Source organism: Lepus europaeus, chromosome 19 (assembly GCF_033115175.1).
Source record: "Lepus europaeus isolate LE1 chromosome 19, mLepTim1.pri, whole genome shotgun sequence".
NCBI classification, from domain to species: Eukaryota; Metazoa; Chordata; class Mammalia; order Lagomorpha; family Leporidae; genus Lepus; species Lepus europaeus.
Window position 1 is genome coordinate 19,944,522 of NC_084845.1, and position 24,582 is coordinate 19,969,103.

Genomic DNA, 24,582 nt, shown 5'->3' on the forward strand with positions numbered 1-24,582 from the left:
AGTGAGCAGGAGCCAGAATGCACAGTCCCTTTCCAGCTACTTGGAAGCTGCGACAACCTGACTTGTCACCGCAAGTCACCTCCTTCCTGCCGCCCAAGGAACGCTGCATGGATGCCCCCAGAGAAGCCAGAGATGCGCTCAGGGAGGTATGGATGTCCTGACAGAGCTGTGGCTCACAGCATGGGATTCTAAAGCAGTGGTATTGGACCCCAACCTGCAACCCAACCCCGGGCATCGCGGCGTGGCCCACTTCTCTCTGGGATGTTGCCTTCTTGGTAGTGGGGCCGGGCCGGGGCAGGGAGCTGCTGCAGGTGTTAAGGAGTGAATTACCATGCAGGTGGGAGCTACTGTCTCTAGGATTGCTGCTGCTATCCTATCCCTGCGGGCTAAATCCTGCTGTGTAGACCCAGCCTTGGTCCTGAAAGCAAAGGAACCCCCCAGGCCACCTCCCCGACCCCTGCTGGGTGTGCTGCAGGGATCAGGTGTCAAGTCCCCAGTGCCCTGTGGCCCTGCAGGCAGGGAAGCCTGGTGTCTGGCAGCCAGGTATAGGCGAGGGCATAGGAGGGCACCTCCCCCTGACCCTGGAGGGAGACGGGGGCAGCACCCGGGAGAGCAGGCAAGGCCCATCCTGACCTCAGCTGAGACCCCCCACTCAGAAAACCACACCTGACTTCCTTGGGCAGGTTTGCTCTCACAAAGAGCTTCCCCACTCAGGGTGGACTGGTTTCAGCAGCGCATCAAACCCAGACTGACAGAGCACTCGCAGAACTGGAGAGGGGCACGGAAAACCGAGCAGAGCCGTCTGCCGTTAGTTCCTGAACTCTGGGGCCTCTGAGTTTTCACGAGTGAAACGGCTTCTTAGATTTTCCCACACTGCTCATTCCTCACCCAGTCACCCTTCCTGGGAAACCCCCACACTCAACGGGACACCTGGAATCCCACACCCCAGCACAGGGGTTCCAAGCTGCAGGGGCCTTTGGTGGCAAAAGGCACACCCCTCCTCCAGCCGGTCCGGGGCTGACTCCTCTCCAACCTGGCCCCTGCACACAGAACACATACCTCTGACCCTCTAGGGTCTCCCAGGCACCCAGCTGCCCAAGGCGGGGCCGGGGGAGGGGCATGGAGGGAAAACGTGGAGTGGAGCATGCATATGGGCAGCCGCTGGTGGAATGACTGGGGAGCACCCCTGCCTCCGAGGGTCTGCCGCCGCGGCTCTGGGATGAGTCATCACAGGTGTGGGCGGGGTCCCGAGATGCCTGTGTATCTGGTGAGAGACGATTCTGGGGCTGTCTTCCTGGGTGTTTCTGGATGAGATTCTGGGCAGAGTAAACTGCCCGCCGCTCTGTGCTGTGACACCCGTCTTCTGTAATTGTGCGCACACTCCAACTGGACCTCACTCCATCGGCTCGCCCGACTCCCAGGTCTTCAGCCCAGCACCTGTGCCATCAGCTCTCCTGGGTCTCCAGCCCGCTGACAGCAGATCCTGGGGCCTTAGCAGTCACAGTCACATAGGCCAGTTTCTCACAAATCTCTTTATACATGAATACATGCATAGTCATACATATACAGTCATGTGACCCTTAACAGGGGTACGATTTGAGACCTGGATGGGTTCGGCCAAACCTCATGACTGAACCAGGAGACCTGTAAGCACATGTGATGTACAAGGCTGCTGCTGGATGTTCTGCAGAATCATCTTCTAGGGAGCAGCGCTGAGCCCAGCAGCTAAGGCACCCACGTCACGTGTTGGGATACCTGGGCTTGATTCCTGGGTCTGATCCCAATTCCAGCTTCTGGGAAGCCTCAGGTATAGCACGAGTGGTTGGGTTCCTGTCACCCACGTGGGAGCTCTGGATTGACTTCCAAGTTCTCGGCCCTTGTCCTGACCCAGCCTTGACCATTGCAGGCATTTGGGGGAATGAACCAGCTGATAGATCTCTCTCTCTCTCTCTCTCTCTACCTCTCAAATACATTTTTAAAAGAATTTAAAAAATATGAAGTTCTGAAATAATGATAAAATATAGCATAGTACATGCATCACCCCACAACATAGCTGTTTGTTATGGTTACCAAGCACCATGCACTCTGCATCTGCACCTCTGTAGAGCCAGCAGCTCAACAGGTTGTACAGCAGCATCAGCATGCACAGGTGAGCACCACGTTCTGCTGCATATTCAGAGGCTAAGACATCACCTGCCACAGGAATTTCTCAGCTCTATTCTGCTCTTATGGGCCCACAATCCTAAAGGTGGCCATGTTTGTTTTTTACTGAAATGTTGTTATGTGGTGCATGCCTGTGTACAAAAGGATACTTTGCAAAAAGTTCGTGAACACTGGAATGCAAAGATAAATTTCATTCGGTGCACATTTTTTTTTAAATCCGAGCATCATCGTTTCATAATGGGCATCATCTATGAACTTGTTGAAAACTTCTGTGATACATGGATTTTTAATTTGTTGCACCAAAATGAACATGGTCGGCTTCCATTTTTCCACAAAGGTTCTGAAGTATCCTCGAGTGTGTATGTGTGTGTGTGTGTGTCCTCTTGGCTCTGTTTCTCAACAGAACCCCAACTGGTACAATCCCCTTTCCCTAGCCTGCCCTGACAGCTCTGAATTCAGTTAGGGCACTGTGTGCTAGCAGAGAAAGGATGCATGCGCAGTCAGCCCAGGATGTCCTGCAGGCGAGACCACCAGCCTCCCCTGTCAGGCAGCTGTCAGTGTCTGCCCGGCCAGGAGCCAGCACGGGGCAACCTCCAGGATCCAGCTGTCACTGGGGACCCAGGGGTCCTGCAGGCGCCTCCTCTCAGTCCCCGCAGTGGATCTGGCTGAAGCCAGGCAGTGGGGAGAGGCCACAGCAATGTCCCTGCTACCTGCAGACTCCGCCCAGCCCCGGGTGTCCCGAGCACCTGCTCTCTAATAAACAAGGGCTGCATTTGAGTGGATGTAGGGGAGAAAAGAAAGGCAAACAAACGGTTCTGGTCAGGTGATGTTGGGCGATCAAGACTTCTGATCAAGATGGAGTGGGACGGAAAAATACGGAGAATGGACCGCATCATAGAACAACCAATTAAAATGGATGTATTGCCGCGGAGTTTTAAATGGGCTCATCTGGGTCCCTTGCAGAAAAACGTCACTAGACGGCGTTTTGGCGGACACGTATTTTTCTTCCAGGCTGCTGTCCTCTGGCCGTGTCATTCGGAAACAGAAAACCTCGAGGATGAGGGGGCAGCCGGGTAGGGACCTCTCAGTGCCTTGGGGCCACACGAAATCATTTATTAACAAAAAACCCATTTTGATTTTTAATTGCTCCTGTAATCTCCACTTTTACACTGTCATAATGGATGTTTACTTCGGTGATTTATAACATGTAACATTTTCTGTTCTATTCAAATGCACAAGTGTAAGCATTTTCCAACTTCTTTGTTCTTAGATAAAAAGGAAATTGATCTTTATCTAGTTACCATTCCGCTTTTTTAAACACGGCAAATGCCGGTTCCGAGGGGGGAGGGGGGCGGGGGGCAGCGCGGTGTGATGTTTCCATGGCTTCTTTCATTTTCTTCGCTAGTCCGGGAAGTCCGGGAAGTTTCTGGAATGCCTCTGCCCATGGCCCTTGTGAGCCTCTCTCAGGGTCTCCAAAGATGACAGGCCGCAAACAGCAGCGTGTGGAGCCCAGGTCCCACAACACACATTCTCCTTCAGGGTGAAAGCCGCAAGATGCAGTGTCCACCCAGAAAGTTCTGTGACCTTGGGGCAGGCTGGCAGAGCGGCGTCCGCAGGGGTGGCGATGCTGCTCATGGGGAAGCCCCTGCCCCTCTCTCGCTGACCCACATGGCCTGCAAGGCCGACCTCACCACCTTGAGCTGCAAACCCTCCCGGGGCTGGGTGCAGCACCACAAGGCCTTACTGCTGCTCCCCCGTGGGCAGCCCAGGCTCCACTCCGGGGCATGGGTCTAACCCGAGGAAGCCAGGTGTCTTTCACCCAGGGACTCACTCCACAGGTGAGTACATCCTGGGAGCCAGCTCTGATCTGATGCTAGCCAGCAGAGACACTGCAGGACACACAGACACAAGCCTTCATGCTTGTGGAGCTCCCGTGCCAGGGCTTGAATGAGACACAGCAGGAAGAAGCAAATCCAAGGGGAAAGACAGAGCAGGGAAGAGAGGGCCCTTGGGCAGGTGTAGGTGGGGTCCGGCCTGCGCTGTCAGATGGGTGGGCAGGGAAGGCCTCACTGAGGAGGGGGCGGTGTTGCCACGCTGCAGGTCTGGTAGAGGGGTGCACTGTTCGGGGAGCTTGGGATCCCTCCCTGGACCCCTGGGGAATTGGTAGCAGTGAAGGAGTTGGCACAGGCAGCCCCCGACTGCCACCATGCTGTGGTTTCCCAGCGGTTTCCGTGGTCCCCGGGGTGGGGGGAGGGGCCGTTCCCTACTACACTTGACCTCTTCCTATCACAGCACAGCACAGGGCCGACAGGGGGAGGGTCGCTCACTCCAGTGCTGGTTCTGTCATTCAGCCTTTCAAATAAATTCACTGTGCCCCTGCTAGGTGTAAGGTGCTCGCGCAGGCCCCGGGGTCACGGAAATGACAGCAATTAAGAAGACGGACAACAGCGCCACCCTCACAAATCTTAGCTCCTGCTTGGTGGGAGACAAACAATACATAGGGAACCGAATAATTGACCTGGACAAGAGCAGTTCAGAGAATTTCACGCTTAGGAAGAAAACAAGGTAGAAAGGAGGGCAGATCATTGAGATGGGGGTGCAGGGAGGGGTCTCCTGGGATAGCTTCCCTTCGACCTGAGCCCCCAGTGACCACCTTGAGGAAGAACATTCAGGCAGAGGGCACGGCAGGTGCATCTCCCCAGGTCCTGCAGGAGGGACAGGGGCTCTGCACTGGGCAGGGCAAGGGCTGTTTCCGAGGGATGATGAGGATGGAGAACGGTGCAGGGCGGGACTGAGAGGGAGGCGGGGTCAGATCAGAGTGGGTGTTCCTGGAAAGTGGTGGGACCTGTGCTTGGGTCTGAACCATTCCTGTTTGGCCTGGGATGACTCCAGGGCAGGGCGGGCAGTGAAGATGGCCAGCCACAGCCAGGCAGCTGGGCACACACAGCTACCTGTCTTCAGCACACCTCTCGCTGCTGGGGAGACTTGGGGAGGTTCCTGGTGAGGGGCTGCTGTTCCCAAGCCCACGATGCTCACCAGATCCATGCACATTCCATAAGCCCGCCCAACCCCGCATAGTATTGATTCCCCAGGAAACACACGACAATTATTTTTGAAAATAGATGGCATATTTGTCTATTCTCTGAAGCAGCTCATACTCCAATAGATAAAGTGTCAGGAGAAAAATCAAAGAAAATGGAGGTGTCCATATCTCAGATTTTTTTTTGGTATTGGCAATGGGCAGACATCTCGCAGGAGAGCTGGAGAGGGTGGTGGCCGCTGGGCGAGGCAGAGGGACAAAGACAAGTCCTCGTCGTCAGGGGCCCAGCAGCCATCTGCCCCTTTCTGGTTAAGGACATCTCGATTTTTTTCTTGTGAGGAGAGCTAGGTAGTGGGTGGAGGGCCACCCACCTCTACCGCACGTAGCGTGGGGCAGGGCTGACTCTACGGTGCATTCTGAGGTATGGGCTTATAACCCAGGCTGGGCCAAAAGCCAGTGTGCCTGGATACTGGGGGGAGCTCTCCTGTCCTCCTAATCCTGCAGGAGTTTGAGCTGGGCTCCTGCCACCGACACCCAAAGACCCCTGCTCCCCCTACAAGGCCACAGAGAGGCGCTCCTTGAGTGCCACAGAATGTTCTGGAGCCGGAAACAAAGGGTCACGACCCCAGGCCTGGACCACGCGGGATGTCCTTCTGCCTGTCCAGAGTCCACTGGGAGAGGGGTGGTAAGTGACACAGCTGGTCTGACCACGCGGCGGCACACAGACAGGCCCCCGGAGAACCTTCCAGCGCCCGAGGATGTGGGCCGGGAGCACGGCCACGCCGCGGCGGCCTCCTCCTTCTCCGAGCCTCGTCCCCGGAAGCAGCCAGACCTCTCACCTGTGTGTATCCTCAGGTGGACCTTAAGGTGGTGGGACGTCCGGAAGGTTTTCCCGCAGTACGGGCAGTCCTTCATGGCGGCGCCCAGGCTCCTGTCTCGCAGCAGTGCCGGCTGCTGGACGCCGGTGGATCTCCCAGCCTCCTCGCCCATGTCTGCAGCGAAGGAGAAACGTTCACACATCACTTCAGCACACGTCAGGAGCTGTTCGCACCCACACTGCTAGCACCACACCAAGTTAAGCATGTCAATACTACACCTGTCTGTTTCATTCTTGAGCTCTGACAGAATGCTGACAATTCATGTATTTTCTTGTTATTCTCTTAAATTATTTCATCTTTCCTATCATCGTCTTAAGCAGCATATGGTACCTTTATATTGAACTGAATTAAGCAAGAAAAGAAACAGCTGTGTCAGCAGCTGGTTGGATTTCTTCTTTTTTTGCTAAGTTCTTATTAAATATTTTTTTTCCAAAAAGTTTAAAAATGTTGGTGTTTGTTGAAGCTGACTAATTTACACTATGGACTAGTTGCAGAATTCGCTATGGTATCGAAATCAGATTTGCCTCCTATCAAGCAACGAATGGAAAAAGGCTGTTGTTCAGCTGACTCTCCAAGACACGCAGACATACAGCTATTTTGGGACAGGAAAGAAAATTATCCCAAACTGATCATCTCTTTCTTATAGAGTCTTGTATCCATCGCTGGCTGGTGCAATCTCATGGAAGGGAGACGGAGAAGTATGGAAATGTGGCTCCACAATTAGCCCATGATAAACATACAGTGACAAATTCAAAGTCATGTGCAGAAACTCAGCTGCAAAACTCCCACAAACTCGGAGCACGGCACCTAAATCTCTGCACCGTGACTGGAGACCTTCCCCCGTAAAGTAGCAATACAAATTTTCCTTCCTGCTGCTGTTTGTTATGTAACCCAAACCATTAGAAAATGGAATCAAATTTACATACCGCTGCCTTCTGCACAGAAACGATGGGACATAACAGTAAATAAAACTGGGAAAATATCTAGTGGTTGGAGGATACGTTATTGCAATGCTCGAGGTGTTGACATCACAGTGCCGGAGAGGCGGCATCGGGGGAGCAGGACTGGAGTCGGGAGTCTGTGTGCATCTCAGAGGAGGGAGGTGAGAGCTTGCTCGAGACTTGCTTTCTCTTCCCGAGTTGCCACCTCCCCACGGAGCTGGAGGCTGAGGGCCTGGCACAGAATCTAAGCTCCTGAGCCTAGCAGGGTCCTTGCCACAGCTTCCAACCCGCATGGTAAATCCCACCATGAGAACAAGGGAACCTTCTGGAATAATGAACAGATCTGTGAGTTCTACAAAGATCAGAATAAATACTACTTGTACCTTCCAAGCAAACGGAAATGCAAATTGCTTTTTTTTTTAAAAAAAAAGCTTTATTTTATTTATTTGAAAAGCAAAGTTATGGATAGGCAGAGGCGGAGAGAGAGAGAGAGAGAGAGAGGTCTTCCATCTGCTGGTTCACCCCCCAGATGGCCACACGGCAGCTGTGCTAATCAGAAACCAGGAGCCAGGAGCTTCTTCCCAGTCTCCCACGCAGGTCTAGGGGCCCAAGGACTTGGTACATCTTCTACTGCTTTCCCAGGCCATAGCAGAGAGCTATGGATTGGAAGTGGAGCAGCTGGGACTCGAACTGGCTCCCATATGGGATGTCGGCACTGCAGGACTACAGGCAGTGGCTTTACCCACTATGCAACAGCGCCAGCCCCAATGCAAATTGCTTTCTTCCTGTAAAAGTCAATGCTGGTGCTCTCTGCTAACAGCCAAAAGGGACAGATGGACATACAAGGCCCCATGAGAGCACACACTCATGTCCCACTTGGGTACTTGCTCCAAGCAACAGTGGAGACCCTCTCTGGCTTGCAGAAGCTGCACTTGGAGTGTGAACAGATCACTGGCCTTGAAGAGTTCTGGGCAGGCTCACTTCCAAACTTATTCTCCTGGCCTCTTCTCACCATCACTGGGAGAGCTACCAGAAACTTCAACAAGGTGTGGGGGACACAGAACTCCAGCTAGGTCTCGAGGCAGGTGCCTTGCCTGGTGGTTAAGACATGGTGAAGGCCGGCACTGCAGCTCACTTGGCTAATCCTCCGCCTGCGGCGCCGGCACCCTGGGTTCTAGTCCCGGTCAGGGCGCCGGATTCTGTCCTGGTTGCCCCTCTTCCAGGCCAGCTCTCTGCTGTTGCCCGGGAAGGCAGTGGAGGATGGCCCAAGTGCTTGGGCCCTGTACTCGCATGGGAGACCAGGAGGAGGCACCTGGCTCCTGGCTTCGGATTGTTGCAGTGCACCAGCCGTGGTGGCCATTTGGAGAGTGAACCAACGGAAAAGGAAGACCTTTCTCTCTCTCTCTCTCTCTCTCTCTCTCTCTCTCTCTCTCTCTCTCTCTCTCTTCTCTCTCTCTCTAACTCTGCCTGTCCAAAAAAAAAAAAAAAAAAAAAAAAAAAAGAAAAGGAAAGAAAGAAAGAAAAAAAAGAAAAAAAGCCCCGGTGAAGACGCCCACAGCCCGTGTCAGAGAACTCGGGCACATGCCCAGCTCCAGCTTCTGTTTCCAGCTTCCTGCCAGTGCAGACCCCAGGAGGCAGTGGTAACAGCTCAAGTAGTTCAGCTCCTGCCACTCGCATGGGAGACCTGCGTTAAGTTCCCATCTCCCAGGCTGGCTCTGCCGAAACCCAGCCATTGTGGGAACTTGCGGAGTTAGCTAGTAGGTGACAGCTCACTCTCTCTCTTTACATGTCTCTTGAATAATAAATAAGAACTTCAATAAAAATAGTAATAATAAATGAATTTACTGGGGTGCAAAAATTTGAAAACCATGCATATTTTTTTCCTAAAACATATTTCCCATAAACTGAAAACCCCTCCTATACATGAAAAGTTTCTGAACCCAAATAAACTTTACCTTTTAATTTCATTTCCACTTAAGGAAATTTCAAAAATATGCTTTTATTTATTTAAAAGGCAGAATGACAAAGAGGGAGGAAGTGAGGGAGGTATAGACAGAAAGAGACACAGAGAAAGAGAGATTTTCTATTCCCAAATGGCTGCAATGGCTGAAGCCAGGAGCCTGGAACTCCATCCGGGCCTCCCATGTGGTGGCAGGGACCCCCGTACTTGGGGCATCTTGTACTGCTTTCCCAGACGCATTGGCAGGGAGTGTGATGGGAAGCGGAGCAGTGGGACTTGAACAGGAGCTCTGCCATCGGATGCTGGCACTGAAGGCAGTGGCTTAACCCACTGCGCCACCATGCCGGCCCCTCTTTTTGAATTGCCTTTGTATCCATCCAAAAGATATAATTATCCAGCTCTTTATCTCAAAAATGTGCATAAAGAGGACGAGGCCATTTTTCATGCACAGCTCAACCCACCAAGCACTAGATTTAAGTTCACCCAGATGAATGTGGAAACTACTAGAATGGCTGCTGCTTCTTCTTTTTCCCTTAAAATTTATTTATTTGAAAGGCAGTTTACAGAGAGAGAGAGACAGAGATTTTCCATGCACTGGTTCTTTCCCCAATGGCCCGGCCAAAGCCAGGAGTCAGGAGTTTCCCCCGGGTCTCACTTGTGGGTGCAGGGGCTCAAGAACTCTGCCTTCCCAGGAGCATTAGCAGGGAACCGAATCAGAAGTGGAGCAGCCGGAACTCGAACCGGCACCCATTTGGGACGCTGGTGTCACAGACAGTGGTCCAACCCCCTACGCTGGCCGCCAGGATAGCTTCTTGATGAGGGCAAACAAGCCTAAGGAAATGCTTCAGGCAAGTCAGACGCCCCGAGCACAGTCACTGTGGGACGCCCACATCCCATAGGCAGAGTCTCCCAGGGGGCCAGGGCTGCCACCAGAGAGAGCAGAAGCCAGCTCCAAGTCGGACACACCGGGGTATCAACGGCCACTCCCTGCCCTGCCCCACCCCATCCCAACCCCCGAACGTAGCATTTCCCCCACCCAAGCGCCACTCCACTTCCCTTTCTCTGGCATCACAGGGGTCAGCTCAAAATAGTGATGAACCTGATTGAAATTCTGTCCAAGCGCTCCTTGCGACATATTTAAGGCATCCAATTTAAGTCAGGAGGCCCACAGCTGTCAATTTGAATTATAAGCAGGACTTCAGTGCCCTGGATAGCGGCTTCAGGACAGTGGCAGGCAGGTGCAGACCTCAGAAGTTTACTTCCTGCAGGCCCTCCTGTGTCCCTTCCCCCCACCTCCCACCCCCAGCTTCCTCCGACGGGCCCACCTGCATGCAGCAGCAAGATGGCGGCTGCCTAGGAGAAGCTGTGGGTGGGTGGGTGGGGGAGCCGGGAGGGGGTGTATTTCTACCAGAGCTTTTGGCCAGGAGAACATTCTGGATAAACTCAGCAGCAGGCATGCCTTGCAGCAGCTGAGGAAGAGCCTGGCCTGACTCGGTGTCACTCCAAGTGATGGCCCGAATCTGTTCCCCTTTTATCTTTCTATCTCGGATATGTGTGGCCCAATAAAAAAAGAATACATTTGTAAGATAAACAGCTTTCTCTGCAGATTTAAGAGGCTAATTTTCACTTTACACAGAAACGGGTTTTTTTTGGGAGGGCCAGAAGGCCCGTGGCGTTTACTCTGAGACTAATCCTTCTAGAAAAACAAACTCCGAGCCACAATGAAGGGGATGCTGGGTGGTCCCAGGAAGTGTCCAGGGAGGCCGAGAGCCAAGCGCAGGGAGGGCCGAGGCGCTCTGGCCCCAGCCGCTCCTCCACGAGGCCCTGTGGGTGGGTGCGTGCTTGCGCCTGATGGGCGTTGTTGCACCAAGAACCCAGCATTCTCATGGGGGCTGGGGAGGGGAGGGGCTCCTCGGCTGTCAGATGCCTTGTCTATGCAGAGGGTAATAGCCTCGCTTCGTCCCGCTGGGAGAGACTCTGCAGGAGCCAGCCCAACGCTTGGCCTGGTGCCCCAGAATTGGCCAGGGCAGGGCAGTTGGTGGCCCTGGTGACAGACGGACGGGTCCTACCCTGGGCGGTCCAGGAAGTAGACGGTAGAAAGCAAGGAGCAGGACAAAAAGTACATCTTTGTCAGACCATTTGTGCATTAGTTTTAACTTTTTTTTTTTTTTTTTAATTTTCTTTTCCTCCACCTTGCAGTATTGATCCCCCCCCCCCCACCGGACACGTTGTATGAGTGCATTGGAGAGGCAAAAGGTGGATGTGTGTATGGAGATCAACCTGCAATCAGCAGCTGTTCCTCCCTGCTCACCTGGGAAAGGATGCACAGCTCTGCCCACAGCTGGGGACGGAGGTGGCCCTGGGGGCAGAGGCATTTGGCTGTGCAGCGGGAGGCCATCTCCTTGACCAGCACACCCACAGCCTGTGCATGGCCTGTGCCCCAAGTGTCCGAGAAACGGCTGGGAAACAACTCCTGTGAGCTCTGTTTCTTCAGGGATGGATGTCTTGTGTGGCAGCAAGAAATAATATCCCAGGGGCCGGCGCTGTGGCCCAAGTAAAGCCTCTGCCTGCAGTGCTGGCATCCCATATGGGTGCCGGTTCGAGTCCCAGCTGCTCCTCTTCTGATCCAGCTCTCTGCTATGGCCTTGCAAAGCAGTGGAAGGTGGCTCAAATCCTTGGGCCCCTCTACCTGTGTGGGAGACCTGGAAGAAGCGCCTGGCTCCTGGCTTTGGATCAGCCCAGCTCCAACCGTTTTGGCCATCTGGGGAGTGAGCCAGCAGATGGAAGACCTCTCTGTCTCCCTCTCTCTGTCTGCAACTCTACCTCTCGAATAAATAAATAAAATCTTTTAATAATATTCCAGAGAGATGCAGGCTGCACTTGCAACCTTTCCAGCGCTTCTGCCCAGGAGAAGTGGAAGGCGATAGGTCTGAGACACCCTGGCCAGCCTTCTCTGGCTACAGGCTGGCAGGGGTCTGCTGCAAAGGAGGAGATGGCTCCTAATCGCTTCAGGTTGTGCTGCAAGGATGTGGCACTGAGGGGCGAGGGCACACCAGATACTCGGCTTTTGCAACTGTCTTCCGGGTGCCTGTTCCAATCCCCCATGGCCTAGTTCCGTGGCCTGCATACCTTCCACCAGTCTTCACACAGGGCGTGGGAGGGCGGGCCCACGGCCATGGCTGTGCCTTGGAATCCTCACCATCACCTGAACCCAGCCCTGGAGGCGCTGGATGGACAAAGGCTTGTAGGATGTTAAAGACACATGACTTCTCAAAAATGAACAGAGCCAAACGCGCACGAAATGTGCCCGTGTGTCTCCCGGAAGCCACCCCTGAAATGGGCCATCTAGCCGTACAGCAACATGGCGGCCCTCTGGGGGTGCACCTTGTGCACTTGACCTATTGCAGGTGCTGTGTGTTTGAAATGCAGCAAGTTGGGTTGGACAATGATTTTGTACCTCAAGGGTAATGTCTCCCCCAGGTTCTCTTTAAACACCAAGGGTTTCCCAGGGGTGTGTATGTCAAACAGGCTTCCCTCCCAAGAGGACTGACTCAGCAGTAAGGGGGCGGAATCTCTTCCTCTCGGGGCACATCCTTGAACCCCTGGATTTTGCCCTCTTTCTAACCCAGAGAGGCCAGGCCCTCAGTTCCAGCTTCCTAGCATCTTGCAGTGCTGGGAGACCCCTGGGCCTCCCCGCCAAGGTTGCTTCTAGCACTGCCTGCTGTTTTGTTCTTTCACTCATCCACTCTCCTCTCCCCCAGCCACTAGATAAGAAACTGGGGGTCAGTCTGAGAGACACGGGAGAATATGATGGTAAAATCATTTACCATGTACCCTGAAACTTCTCAACTTCCTGTGAGCAAGGTGGGGACAGGAGACCAAGTTCTGGCTAGTGGGGGGAAGGAGAGATGGAGGAGAGAGTGCACCTGCTGTTCCTCCCCTACCTCCAACCCCTCCCTGGCCATAGTAGCCTCGAAACTGACAGGTGGGATGGTGGAATCATAACCGGGCAGGCACTTGGTAAGCGAGCCACCAGCCAGGTGGGAGCTGAGCCTCAGCAGACTGTGTGGATGCAAAAGAGCCTTGGTTGGGTTAAGCCACAGGGACAAGAGGTGGCTGTTGCCGGGGCAGGTCAGGAACCAGCTCAGAGAAACCTATGAGGACTTCTGAGTTTACTCACAGTCTCCCAGGACACCAAGGCATAAGACAGTGGTCAGAGCCAGAGCCCAGAGGAAGCAGAATGGGGCAGAAGAGGGAGAGGAAAGAGAGGTTTCTTTGGACACAGGGCTGTCTCACTTCTCGCTCTATCCTGCCTGCCAGGCAGCCTGACTCCGCGTGCACCCACGAGTCCACTATGGGAAGATTTCCATGAAAACTAAAGCGTAATGATGCTTCTGCAGCCAGTGGTGATGATGATGGTGGTGATGAAGTCCACACGGGGGAGCGGAGAGTTACCCCAGCAACCTCACGGGCTATGGCCGCCCTCGGCTCACTCGGGCACTTACCACTCCATTGCATAAAATGCCATGATATTTTAATGTCTGCAGAACTTCTAGTATAACAGTAAATACATTTTCCCAGATGGGTTGTCAGTTAATTCTGAAAGTCTGCCTTGTGCAAAGAGCAGCTCAAAAGCACAGCTCTCACTTCATTAATGAAGGGAAAAAAAACTATTTGTGGAGACGACGGGGTGAGAAGGCGGTTCCTAGGACATGGAAAAATCACCTCTCCCTTTGTGTGGTTGCTCACATGCACCACCGCTTCCAGATCTTTTCAGGGGTGAGGAATAACTAATACCTCGGAGTAAATCCAAAGGAATGTATGGTACCTCTTCAAAGCGTGACACCGCCCTTATTTTGAAAACTTTAAGGTGAACAGCCTTGAATAGAGCCACGATCCCAGTGGTAGAAAGGACTCATTTTCTTTTAAAAAAAAATGACTTTTAAATTAATTGCATGCAGAAAATTCTAATTTCACTGTAAATACTTCTACTGAGCCGCTGCAAGGTGCAGCCCCTGCCTCGGGTCAGCGCTCGCTGTCCTGATTGCTCCATCCAAGTTCTTGGTTTCATCATGGCCATATGGAGTCACGTCCAACAGCTATGCCTTAGTATGGATGGATGCAAGCATTTGTTTAAATAGAGAGCTATCTTAGAAAAGGATGTCCACTCATGAGAAGGCAACAGCCAGTTTCCTCTAGGGTCACTGGGAACATGAGGCTGGGCTGGGTCTTGCAGGTGGGCACAGGACTGGATGGGGGTCAGGGGGGCTGCCCTTCATGCTGTTACATCTCTCCTGCACCCCCAAGTCAACATGGAGCAGGGCCCCGTTTGCTTTTGGCAAGACAGGAGTTCTGGAATTGGGGAACTAGGTCATTAAAAGGTTATTTTAAAAAAAAAAAATATATCAGATATCAGAACTTCAAATAGCCTCTCTAAAGCAACATTGTGATGAATTAAGTGAAAACGAATCAGAAACACATGGATTAAATTTCCCCGAAAATACACAAGGGCTTCCCGATTCAAGCACCATGGGCCAAACGTGTTTCTGGTCTGGCCAAGCCCAGAGCCCGTTCTTAATACTTAGGGAGGCACAGCACGAGTCTGCTCTCAGGTGGCTCAGACCCTGCCTGGGCCCTGCCACAGCACTCAGCGTGCCCCGCAGGCGATAGCTGGGCTGCGTGTGGGACCACTCACCACCCACACACCCCAGAATACAAGTCCCCAGAGACCAGGGGCCAGTTTCTGCAGGTGGTGTTACGTCAGCAGCCCCTGGTCGGCACTCAGCATTGAGCAGGTACTCAGTAAACGCTCTTTGGATAAATAAAGGTCGCAGAGGAGGCAAATTGGATGTTAGAGGCTGAGACCCACTCCTGACTGCCAGGCCCTGGGCACCTCCGAACACCAGAGGAGCTCGAAAGTCCTCTATGCAAGTAGGGGAGCTTGGTGCCGTGGGGGGTATCTAGGGAGACTTCCTGGAGGAGGTGGCCAGGTGTCTCCCAGTTCTCACTCCACCGGGGTGGAAGGAAGCACAAGTTCACAATGACACTCAGCATTGGGAAAGCCGTGAGAGGGCTGTACAGGCAGGCGATGCGGGTGTGCTGCTGAGGGTGGCACCCTGTGCCAATTCCTGTCTTCAGTGTGTGGCTAAGAAGGGAGCTCACGCTGACCTAAGAAGCAGTAGCCTCTCAAGAGCTTGAAGAGACATCGATCAACAGAAGATGAGAGGAAAACAGGGACCAGCTACTGTTATAATCGTTAAAAAACATTTCTTAGGCCTGCCTTGTTTCCTCAACGTAAGTGCTCCTCTCTTAAAACACACACACACACACACACAAACAACTACAGACCCTTCTACTATCAGGAAAGTGTAAGTTCCCAACAGACTTCTCCATCATTTCTTTTTTAAAAAATCCCAACGCTTTTAAGATCCTCTAAATATCATGTCCAGCCCCTCCTGATGAGCGGGGGTTTGGGGCAGGGGAGCTGGGAGGAGACGAGGAGACGTCACTGCAGGAATTCTTGCCTCCATGACACCCAGAGGCAGCTTCAAGATGCACTTGGTCAGTGGCCACAACGGTGGCGCTGAGTTCTCTCAGGGGAATCGCACACACGCCGAAAGGAGGAAGGATGATGTGGAGATAATGCCGCCCCTGGAGACGTGTTTTGCCATATTCTTTTTTAAACAAAGAAGACATCTTAAGCACCTTGCAATATCTTTCATTTAATAGTTGGCAGACGGCGAGTCCCTGATGAACACTGGCCTGTGTCTTTCTCTTTAACCAGCTGAGTGATCCAAGCTTTTAATATAGCCGTTCCAATTATTGTAAAAGTCATCTAGTACCTTATAACCACAAATATTGACAGTTTATTGCACAACACATTCCTGACATTTGAAGGTCACACCATACATAATACATACTCTTTTATAAAATTGTCGGGAACAAAGAGATACATGATCCACAATTACCTCGCCCAGCCTGTGCGTGGGCACAGTTCGGGGCTGACTCCAGGTTGCGCGGAGGCACCCGCACCACTTTAATCTATTAAGGTGGCACAGAGGCACCCACAACGGGTCATTAGAAAACAGCCGGTGTAGGCGCTGTGGTCGGAGGAGCAGGCCGAGGCATGGCGTCCCCTCCATTCTCCTCGGCCGAGTCCTCGTCACGGTGCCACTTGGCCACGCACAGAGCCCTGCCTCATGCCGCTCAGAGCCACAGTGCGCCCTTGTTTTTCCTACTGGTTTATCTGTGGCCGATAGGGACGTAAAACACTCACAGGCGCAGTTCAGAGCGCCCCGCCCTGCCCCCATCCTGGGGGCACTGACCACAGCTCTGGTCTGGTCTCATAGCCACAGAGCTGTGGCTCCCATAGAGACCGGTGGCACTGCAGCCCAGCACACCCGTCTGATACTGCGTCCACCCCCAGGGTGTCTGGGGGAACGTTCTGAGAAGGCAGGCACTGCGCACTGTCCCCACTTGTCCTCCAAGTCCAAGTTCAAAGCACAAAACAAGCAGAGAGGTTAGTTTAGCAGTGCAATCCTGGGAGAGCCACACGGCTGGGGGTGGCTTTCCATGTTTGCAGGGCAGCACACGCGTGGTAACACATCTCACATAAAAGGGAACCTAGCATGGTGCCCGGCTCGGGATATGCTCCAATGAAGAGCGGCTCCAACGGGAACAGCGCAGAAGGCTGGCATGGGGGAGACCTGTGGTCCGGGGGCTCTCCCCACCCACCAGCTCCCACCTTTGGAATCAGACAAGTGCATGGCTCCAAAGGGGGGCACGTGTCTCTTCTTCCCGGAAAACTCCAGGTTGGAGCAGTTCCTCCAAAGCTCTCAGAACCCAGGCAATTCTCCCAAGTTCGCAGCGAAAAACAATTCAGGCTGCAATTGAGCTTTGCATAGATGACAATCTTTAATCACAGATGAAGCGGGAGGTCATTAGAATCTACACCAAACTCCCTTCCAGATGATGACGCTAGTGGCTGCTGCTTATAGATTGTGCACGTACGGATGAAAAAATATATATGCATATACACACACACAGAGAGAGAGAGAGCTGTTTTAAAATAAATAATTAGCGAGCCCTCCAGATAATCAAAAGCCCCTCCAAGACTCATTTTATTTGGATTTCCAGGATGAATGTCCTAAAATTTAAGACAGGGGACCGAAATGATTTCTCTAAAGATGACGTGTTTATTAGCATTAAATCCCAGGAAGGAAGGCTCCTGTAGAAAGAACACTATTCCGCATCAAAAGCCATGCCTCTTAGGGTGTGTGTGTTTCTTTAAGAAGCCATTCTGTTTTAGAGGGGAGCGTGTAAGACAGGGCGCCACGTGACCAGGAGGTTGCTATGGTAAATATGCATTTTTTATTGAAGAGTAAACAGTGGCAGAAAACAAGTGTCAATTGCCAGCTCTGAAGTCACTGCCATTTTTGAGCACTGACTTCTGCATCCTTCTCCATTTGAGAACCTGTATCAGAGGGATGCTCTCTTGGCATCAGGATTGAAAATATTTTTGGAATAAAGACTTAATTCCTCAATACCGTAGAGCAATAAATGCTTTAGTTGACAGGTAACAATTAGTAAAAAATTACCAAAAAAAAAAAATCTATCCAGTTCTGCCAATCGGCCCCAGACTTGGATTTTTCTGGAAATCTGTCGCTCAGCTGCTGCGTGTCTTCGGCCTTGGCTGAGGCCACAGAGCAGAGGAGCCGAGGAGACAGCCAAGATGCCCCACTGCCCACTGCCCTGGGATCTGCAGAGAAATGGACGCCAAAGCCCTAGCCGGTGTCCTGAAAGGGGCCTCTCCGGTCCCAGGCTGCTCGGAGGGCAGTGGACTTTAGCCAACATGACCGTGAGCAAAGCTTCCCCTGCTTTCCCCAGGTAGAGACTGGCAGAGGTGTGGATTTATTTCTGGTACTTCTGGACAGGCAACTTTGTTTTCCGCCAATGTAGCCGCGGGAGCCACCTTTTCCAATGATAAACCTGGCCATAACCATTTTCCTGCAGTTGTAGCCTGGGATAGCCCCCGGCTGGTCTCTGGCAGGCCCCCTCCAGGTGCACCTGCACCTCTGAGAGCAGCTCCCTCCCTCTGGCCTGGGAAGTGCTAAGCACACACCCAGCACGCAGCAGGTGTCCAAGCAGGGCAGTTTCTAGGCTGTGGAAATGCCACAGGTGAGTGAGTCCAAAGGCGTTTTGATGAGGGACAGGGTCTGACAGTCAAGATGAATGTGTCCTCCCAGGAGCCCCGGAAGGAGTGGACAAGGACAAGGGGCCCCTGACGTGCACAGCGACGGCCCGCCCTCCCCAGGCAGCTTTCCCTCCCACCTCAGTGGTCCGGCTCTGGCATTAGAACGCCGCAGAACACCGGGGTTGGTTTCACCCCGAGATGTGAGTTTGCATCTCCGCTCTAACTGTGCCAGCTCCGGGTCTCTGAGCTTCGGTTTCCTTGTTTGTAAACTTGGAGACCCGGGGAGCAGTACTTTCGGCAGATGAATCCGAGGGTTTCCGGAGGTTCAGGCAGCGGGTTTGTGAACCTCTTCACTCTTTAAATCCTTCCATGGTGCTGTGGTGTGGTGGGGACACAGTGGCACTGTGACACCAGCTCCGGCGTCCCATCTGAACTGCACGTTTGTGAAGGTTCCCTGACTCCGCCCACTCACGGAGATGAGGGCACCTGCTTCATAATCTTTTGTGAAAACCTAATGAGCTAGGGGCCAGCGCTATGGCATAGCGGGTTAAAGCCCCAGCCTGCAGCGCCGGCATCCCATATGGGCACTGGTTCGAGTCCTGGCTGCTCTATTTCCAATCCACCTCTCTGCTATGGCCTGGGAAAGCAGTAGAAGATGGCCCAGGTCCTGGGGCCTCTGCCCCCATGTGGGAGGCCCTGGAAGAAGCTCCTGGCTCCTGGCTTCGGATCAGCTCAGCTCTGGCTATTGCAGCCATTTGGGGAGTGAACCAGTGGATGGAAGACACCTCTCTCTGTAACTCTTTCAACTAAATAAATCTTAAAAAGAAATGAGAACACAGCAAGGGGCATCCAGGAGACCCTACATGGCATTTCGCCCTGTTTTGCCCTGCCTATGAGGTTCAAAACACACCACAGGTAAACCAAGGAAAGCCAGTAGGGAGTCAGTCATAGGAGAGCCCTCCAAATGGCCCTATGTTCCAAGCAGGATGCATTTTGCCCAGTGCCCGAGCTAGGAAACCCACGTAGGTAAAATGAACCTTCACTGATTCCCATGTTTTCTAAGCCAAATGTGATGGCTTATTTGGCACCTGTCTTCAAAATGTCCCTTGGAGGGAGTGGGAGAGGATGACCCTGGAGGGAGGGGGATGGGGAGCTGACAGTGAGGAGGAGGAAGAGGTAGATAGTGTGGCAGGGGTTCAGCCTCACCATCCCTAGCGCCATTGAGGCCAGTGGTATGAAAGGACCACCAGGAGCTGCCTCTCCACCTCCCCACAGAGCAGCCCCTTCCTCCTGACATCTGGTGACACAGGGGTCGTGGCTCCTTTGGTCCCTCAGGCTTTGCCGGGGCGCTGTCCCAGGAAACACACCTCACACGGAGAGAGAGCCTCAGAGCTACCTGTGGGCTCTGGGCAGTGACCCGGGCGGCAGCGCGACCTTGCAGACCTTGCTTGTGATCCTGCCTGGGAACTTCTCTCCATGGTGCTTACAGAGAGCCCCAGAGATGCCACCCCACCCTGCCTGTTCTGTATCTGCCCAGGGAAATCCCAGCCCTTCACGTGAGCACAGCCGTGGAGCCAGCCCTGGCAGACCATCCAGTGAGAAAGTTCTCTGTTGGGCTTTAGAATCCCAACACAGCCTGTCCCCTCTTCCTGTGCAAGACGAGCCCCAAGCTCCAGCCCCAGCCACACCCCCTCCCTCTAGCCTGGCTGACTCCACTCATTCTTGAAGGTATGGCTGCAGGGTCACCTGTCTGGGGCATCACACTAGAACCCCACCTTCACAATACTTGCCAGATTCTACCCTTTGTATGGGATGAACAGAATGTTTAAGACCGGAAGTGTTTCGGATTCGGGAGTTACTTTTCTGCTTTTGGAATGTGTGCATATACATAATGAGATGGCCTGGGGATGGGACTATACACACGCAAGTGGCAGGGAAGTTTAAACGATGCCTTGAGGGAGCCTGCATTCTGATGTCAGATGTGGCATTTTCCACTTTGGGTATCACGTTAGTGATGGAGCGGGTTTTTGTTTTTTTTGTTTTGTTTTGTTTTTTTTTTTTTTTTTTAGAGAAGTTCAGATTTGGGTTTTTAGATCAGATACACTCACTCAACTTTATACCCGTGTATGTGTGGGATGTCCTGCTTAATGTCTGTCTCGGCTGGGGCGGGCCTATTCTTCTCACTCTTGTGCCCCTAAAGCCTGGCACTGGGTGAGTGCTGAGTCCTGGGGCCTGGTCCCGGGAATGAGTGCCAGAATGAATGACTGAAGGGCGGGCAGCACCGCCATGGAGGCTGCCCTTTCCTTTCCAGTTTTTTCAGATGCTCAAGGTCTTAGCTCACCTCCTGCGACCTTCTAAGAGCAGGCAGCCTAGTCTCAAGTCTGGTGGCCTGTGTCTGTGAGGGGACAGGCTGCAGAGGACTCTACCTGGGAGAAAGGTGACACACGGGACACCTGCTCTCAGTGCATCTCAGTCTCTACTCCCTTGGCCTCTGCCAGGCCAGCCCAGTGACCCAGGGGCTCCAGGTGGTTGCCCCTAGGCTCTCTTAGAGAGGGTGCAGGGTCCCCACCACCAGGGTCTGACCCCTCTCTGGATAGCAGGAGAACATGCTGGGTCACAGGAGCTCACCTGCCCCTTGTGCTGTTCAAGGCTGCCACCACTCATGCCCTCACCAGACCTCCCCTGTCCACTCCTGCCCAGCCAGGCTAGGGTGCGGCATCCACCTGGAGATGCAGCTCTGCCCCTCAGCCAAGCCGGTGGCTCTCGGGAGCCCCACACCAGAGCTGGGCTGGGGGAGGTGGGCAGATGGGACTTGGACCACCAAGGGTTGGGCAGGTGCTGGCCCAGGACCACTGCTGGCTGCAACAGCAGAGGCCAGGCCCTGGGGCAGCACATCAGGTCAGGAGTTCGGCCTGGGCATTTCCACTGAGCGTCTGGGCCCGAGAAGTGTCTGTCCAGACATATGTTGTCCCGGGCGTGCTGCCACACAGCCAGGAGGTGGAAGAACACTCAGTTCCCACCTGCGAGATGCCTTCAGCATCTTCCTTCCCCTCTGCCCGGAACCCCGGCCCCCAGGCTCAGCCACGGCGTCCACTCCGCTTCTCCGGCCCATTCCCCAACCGCTCTTGGGACCCTCTGGTTCACTGCAGCATCCACAGCTCCCAACAAGGTGCCTGGTACACAGTAGGCACTAAATACAATCTACAGCAATACGTAACAACCTGACCAAGGCCCCAACACCTTCCTCGATGAGCAACCGGGAGACTCTCTCTAACATGGAGGGCCCTTGTCACCACTGGCTACGCAAGCTCCCCGCGCTGATATTCACAGCAGGCTGGTCAGTGATGCTGCGTCCCACCCCATAGGCAACAACTCCATGTCGCAAGGTTATTCACAACTCTGCCCCGTATCCTCCGACTTCTCCTTAGAGGAACATCGTCCAGGAAAACATTTCCTCATCTGTATGGTAACGCACGGTTATAATCCACCTGTCATGATTGCAATTTTGGGAATCAAAACAGAGATCCGAAACAGCAGTGTGATCTACATTTTAGCCACATATATTATAATAAATTAAGTCAAAGAAGGAGTTGTGCATTAACTACGGCTCTATTCCTCTAATACGTTCTAAGAACACGGAAGCTGCCCTCTATCAGCGCTCAGCCTTGCCTGCCTGCTGCCCAGAGGGTCTCACGGCTCCAGCCCCACTGCTTGCAAAGGGGAGGCCACAGGGACCAGCTGCTGCGTGCAGGTGGCACCGTGAGCTGAGGGCCTGGACTGGATCAGGCTTCTGCACCACGTGTCAAAGCCACCACGGTCCTGGGGAGGCGGCCAGAAGCTTCTGGAAAGAAGCAGGCAGTGCAACCAGGAGGATGATGGGAGACAGTGGACGGGAGACACAGCTCAGCGGATCTGGACCAGGGGCGTGGAAGGGACACGCAGCCCACTTCCCAGTGGCCTCATCCAAGTCCTTCTCTACCACAGGCCTCCGTCTCCACTTCCACAACCGGGACCCTAACAGAGCGCAAAGGTCCAGTCCCGCTGGGTTTCCACGTGCCACGTTTGCTGTGAACATTTTCAAACCTGGTACCTTCTGCTCATGTGTAGTCACGGTCTCCCAGGGCCGGGCCCACGGTCCCCACGGGCTGAGCCATGGAGGCCTCCGCTCCCTCCTCCCCACCTGGCTGCCCCCACCCTGCAGGCATCGCTCTGAGTTTGCCTTCTCAGCCAAGATGATCCCAGACGCCCTCTCTACCCTAAAAACAGACTTAATCACCTCGGTTGAGCAAATAAGGCAGAAGCCTCCAGACTAATTCTCATAATTATGATGGGTCTATTATTTCAAAGCCAGCGATGATTGTGGGGTCAGGTACTGAGAGGAAGAGGGAGAGAGGCATCCTTTAAAGCGATAGCAAGTCCCCTTTGATTCCTGGCTGTAAGACCAAATTGCATCCAGAAATGCTGAACCGTGCGCCCAGAACCTTAGTCAGATTTCAAAGGAGCCCCAGGAGGAAGGGCAGTGATCAGAGAGAGAGAGGAAGCAGGGAGCCAGGCAATCTGGTACTTCATCCCGGGACTCGGAGGCGGAGCCACGGGGCGGGTGGCACCTTCTCCCCTGCCGGCCCAGCGTCTGCTGCGCTCACCACACCTGGCCTTCACCTGTCTCCTCCGGACGGAGCAGCTCTGTCTGACCTGCCGCTTCCTGCCTCTGCAGGTTCTTCCTGTCACCACCTCACTCCCAACAATAGCTCCACAAAGACTTGCCTGGCCTCCCTGGCACCTGCCGCCCTTCCCCCAGCCTCTTCCGAACTGGCTTCCACAATGGCTAGCTATTCTGCATCGCTCGCTAATTTCCATCACGTGTTCTAGGCCAGCCTGCTTACCAAGAGTACCCCGTGGGCCTGCCCGTCTCGTAACCACCAACAAAGCTCAGCGAAGGGCTGGCCCACAGAGTCACTCAATAAACACATGTTGGCTGACCTTTGCATTGTGAAAGACACCGTTTGCGTCTCCTCCAGGGTGTTCATCGGGCGCCTTGGAGGAGGGAGCGACACGGGACGGAGGAGCGAGCATACTTGAGCCTTTCTGGCTTCCTTCCTGCTTGGTGGGTGCGCCCAGTGCAGGCGTGAGTGTTCCCCTCTTCCTGTAGCCCGGGAGCTGCTTCACCCAGCCAACAAACACTCGTGCGGCGCCTCTCCAATCCAGGTGCAGGACGAGGAAGGTGCCAGGGACATGGCCGGCTGACCCTGGCACCTTGCAACGAGGTGTCCACGGTCACCATGGTCCCTATTGGAGGAATCAGGCCAGGAGAGCGAATGTACCCTCGGAACCCACTGTTCCACGCTGCCCTTACCCGCAGTGCGGATAAATCTCAGGCCCACGTAGGGGTCTCCACTGGGCCCCTTTCCCGACAGTCTTGTTTTCCTTGCGGCAGCTTCCGTGCAGAACAGCAAGGCGGGGCAGGAGTCCTGGCCACTCCCATGGACACGTGGCCCACCGCGGCTCTGTGGCAAAGGGCAAGACCAAGACCAAGAAGGCCAGGTCTCATCAATGGGACCCCCAACGTCTACCACTGCTGGTGTCAGTCACAGAACACTGGCGAGATTCTACTTTGTGCCAGTGGCTGGGACACCTCCAGGGAGGAAGACTGGAGGCCGAAATTTTTTACCCGGAAGCATCTGTTATATGCATTTGAGTGGATAAAATAAATAAACACAGAAAAAATATAATATTATATTATTAATATTGGAATAATGTAATACTACTATTAATAATAGTACTAACGATACAACAGGAACTAACATGACCCTGACGATAAGGACGAGGGTTAATCCAGTGGAAGCGGCTAACATCTATCAACGCTCTGCACTCATGATCTGACTCCATTATTCCCATCACTCAGATGAGATAACTGAGGCTTACGGAGGCTAAGTAGCAGGTGCAGGCTCACATGTTGGACTCAAGAGCAGACTCTCAAGATGAAACTCTGGGAGCTACCTTGGCCTGACGTTAACTGTGAGGATTTGGTGCATTTCGAGCTCAAGATGGACAGGAGGGTGGGTGGGGCCAACGTGGGAGTCCAGCATGGAGGGGCGAGGGTGGAAGGCACTGGTCTTGATGCAGGACAGAAACCATGCCCTGAGAAAAGTCACAGGACAAAGAGCAGCCGCGGCGGTCTCCCAAGGGGAGTGCTGTCACCCCGGGCCTTCCCGTCCACCAGCCACGCTTCTCTCCGGTCACCTCCCTTTGCTGCCACACAGTCTCCCTACTTTGCATCTCATCGGGAGCCTGTTAGCCCCCTTCGGCAGGATCCGACCAGAAAGGAGCCAGTGACACCCAGGACACCGCCACTGCGAAGTCTCTGAGACCAAGGGGAGGTGCGGGGGGTGGCATGGGTCGGTCAGCCT

General features: G+C 53.7%; 1 protein-coding gene across 2 annotated transcripts in view; it reads right to left on the reverse strand.

The window, feature by feature from the left end:
* Positions 1-24,582, reverse strand: part of ZNF536 (zinc finger protein 536) — a 247,859-nt gene that overhangs the window by 159,188 nt on the left and 64,089 nt on the right. For both annotated transcript variants that reach the window (XM_062177770.1, XM_062177771.1), the window contains exon 2: positions 6,043-6,195. In XM_062177770.1, coding sequence (XP_062033754.1) covers positions 6,043-6,195 — 153 coding nt within the window. The remainder of the gene's footprint in view (positions 1-6,042; positions 6,196-24,582) is intronic.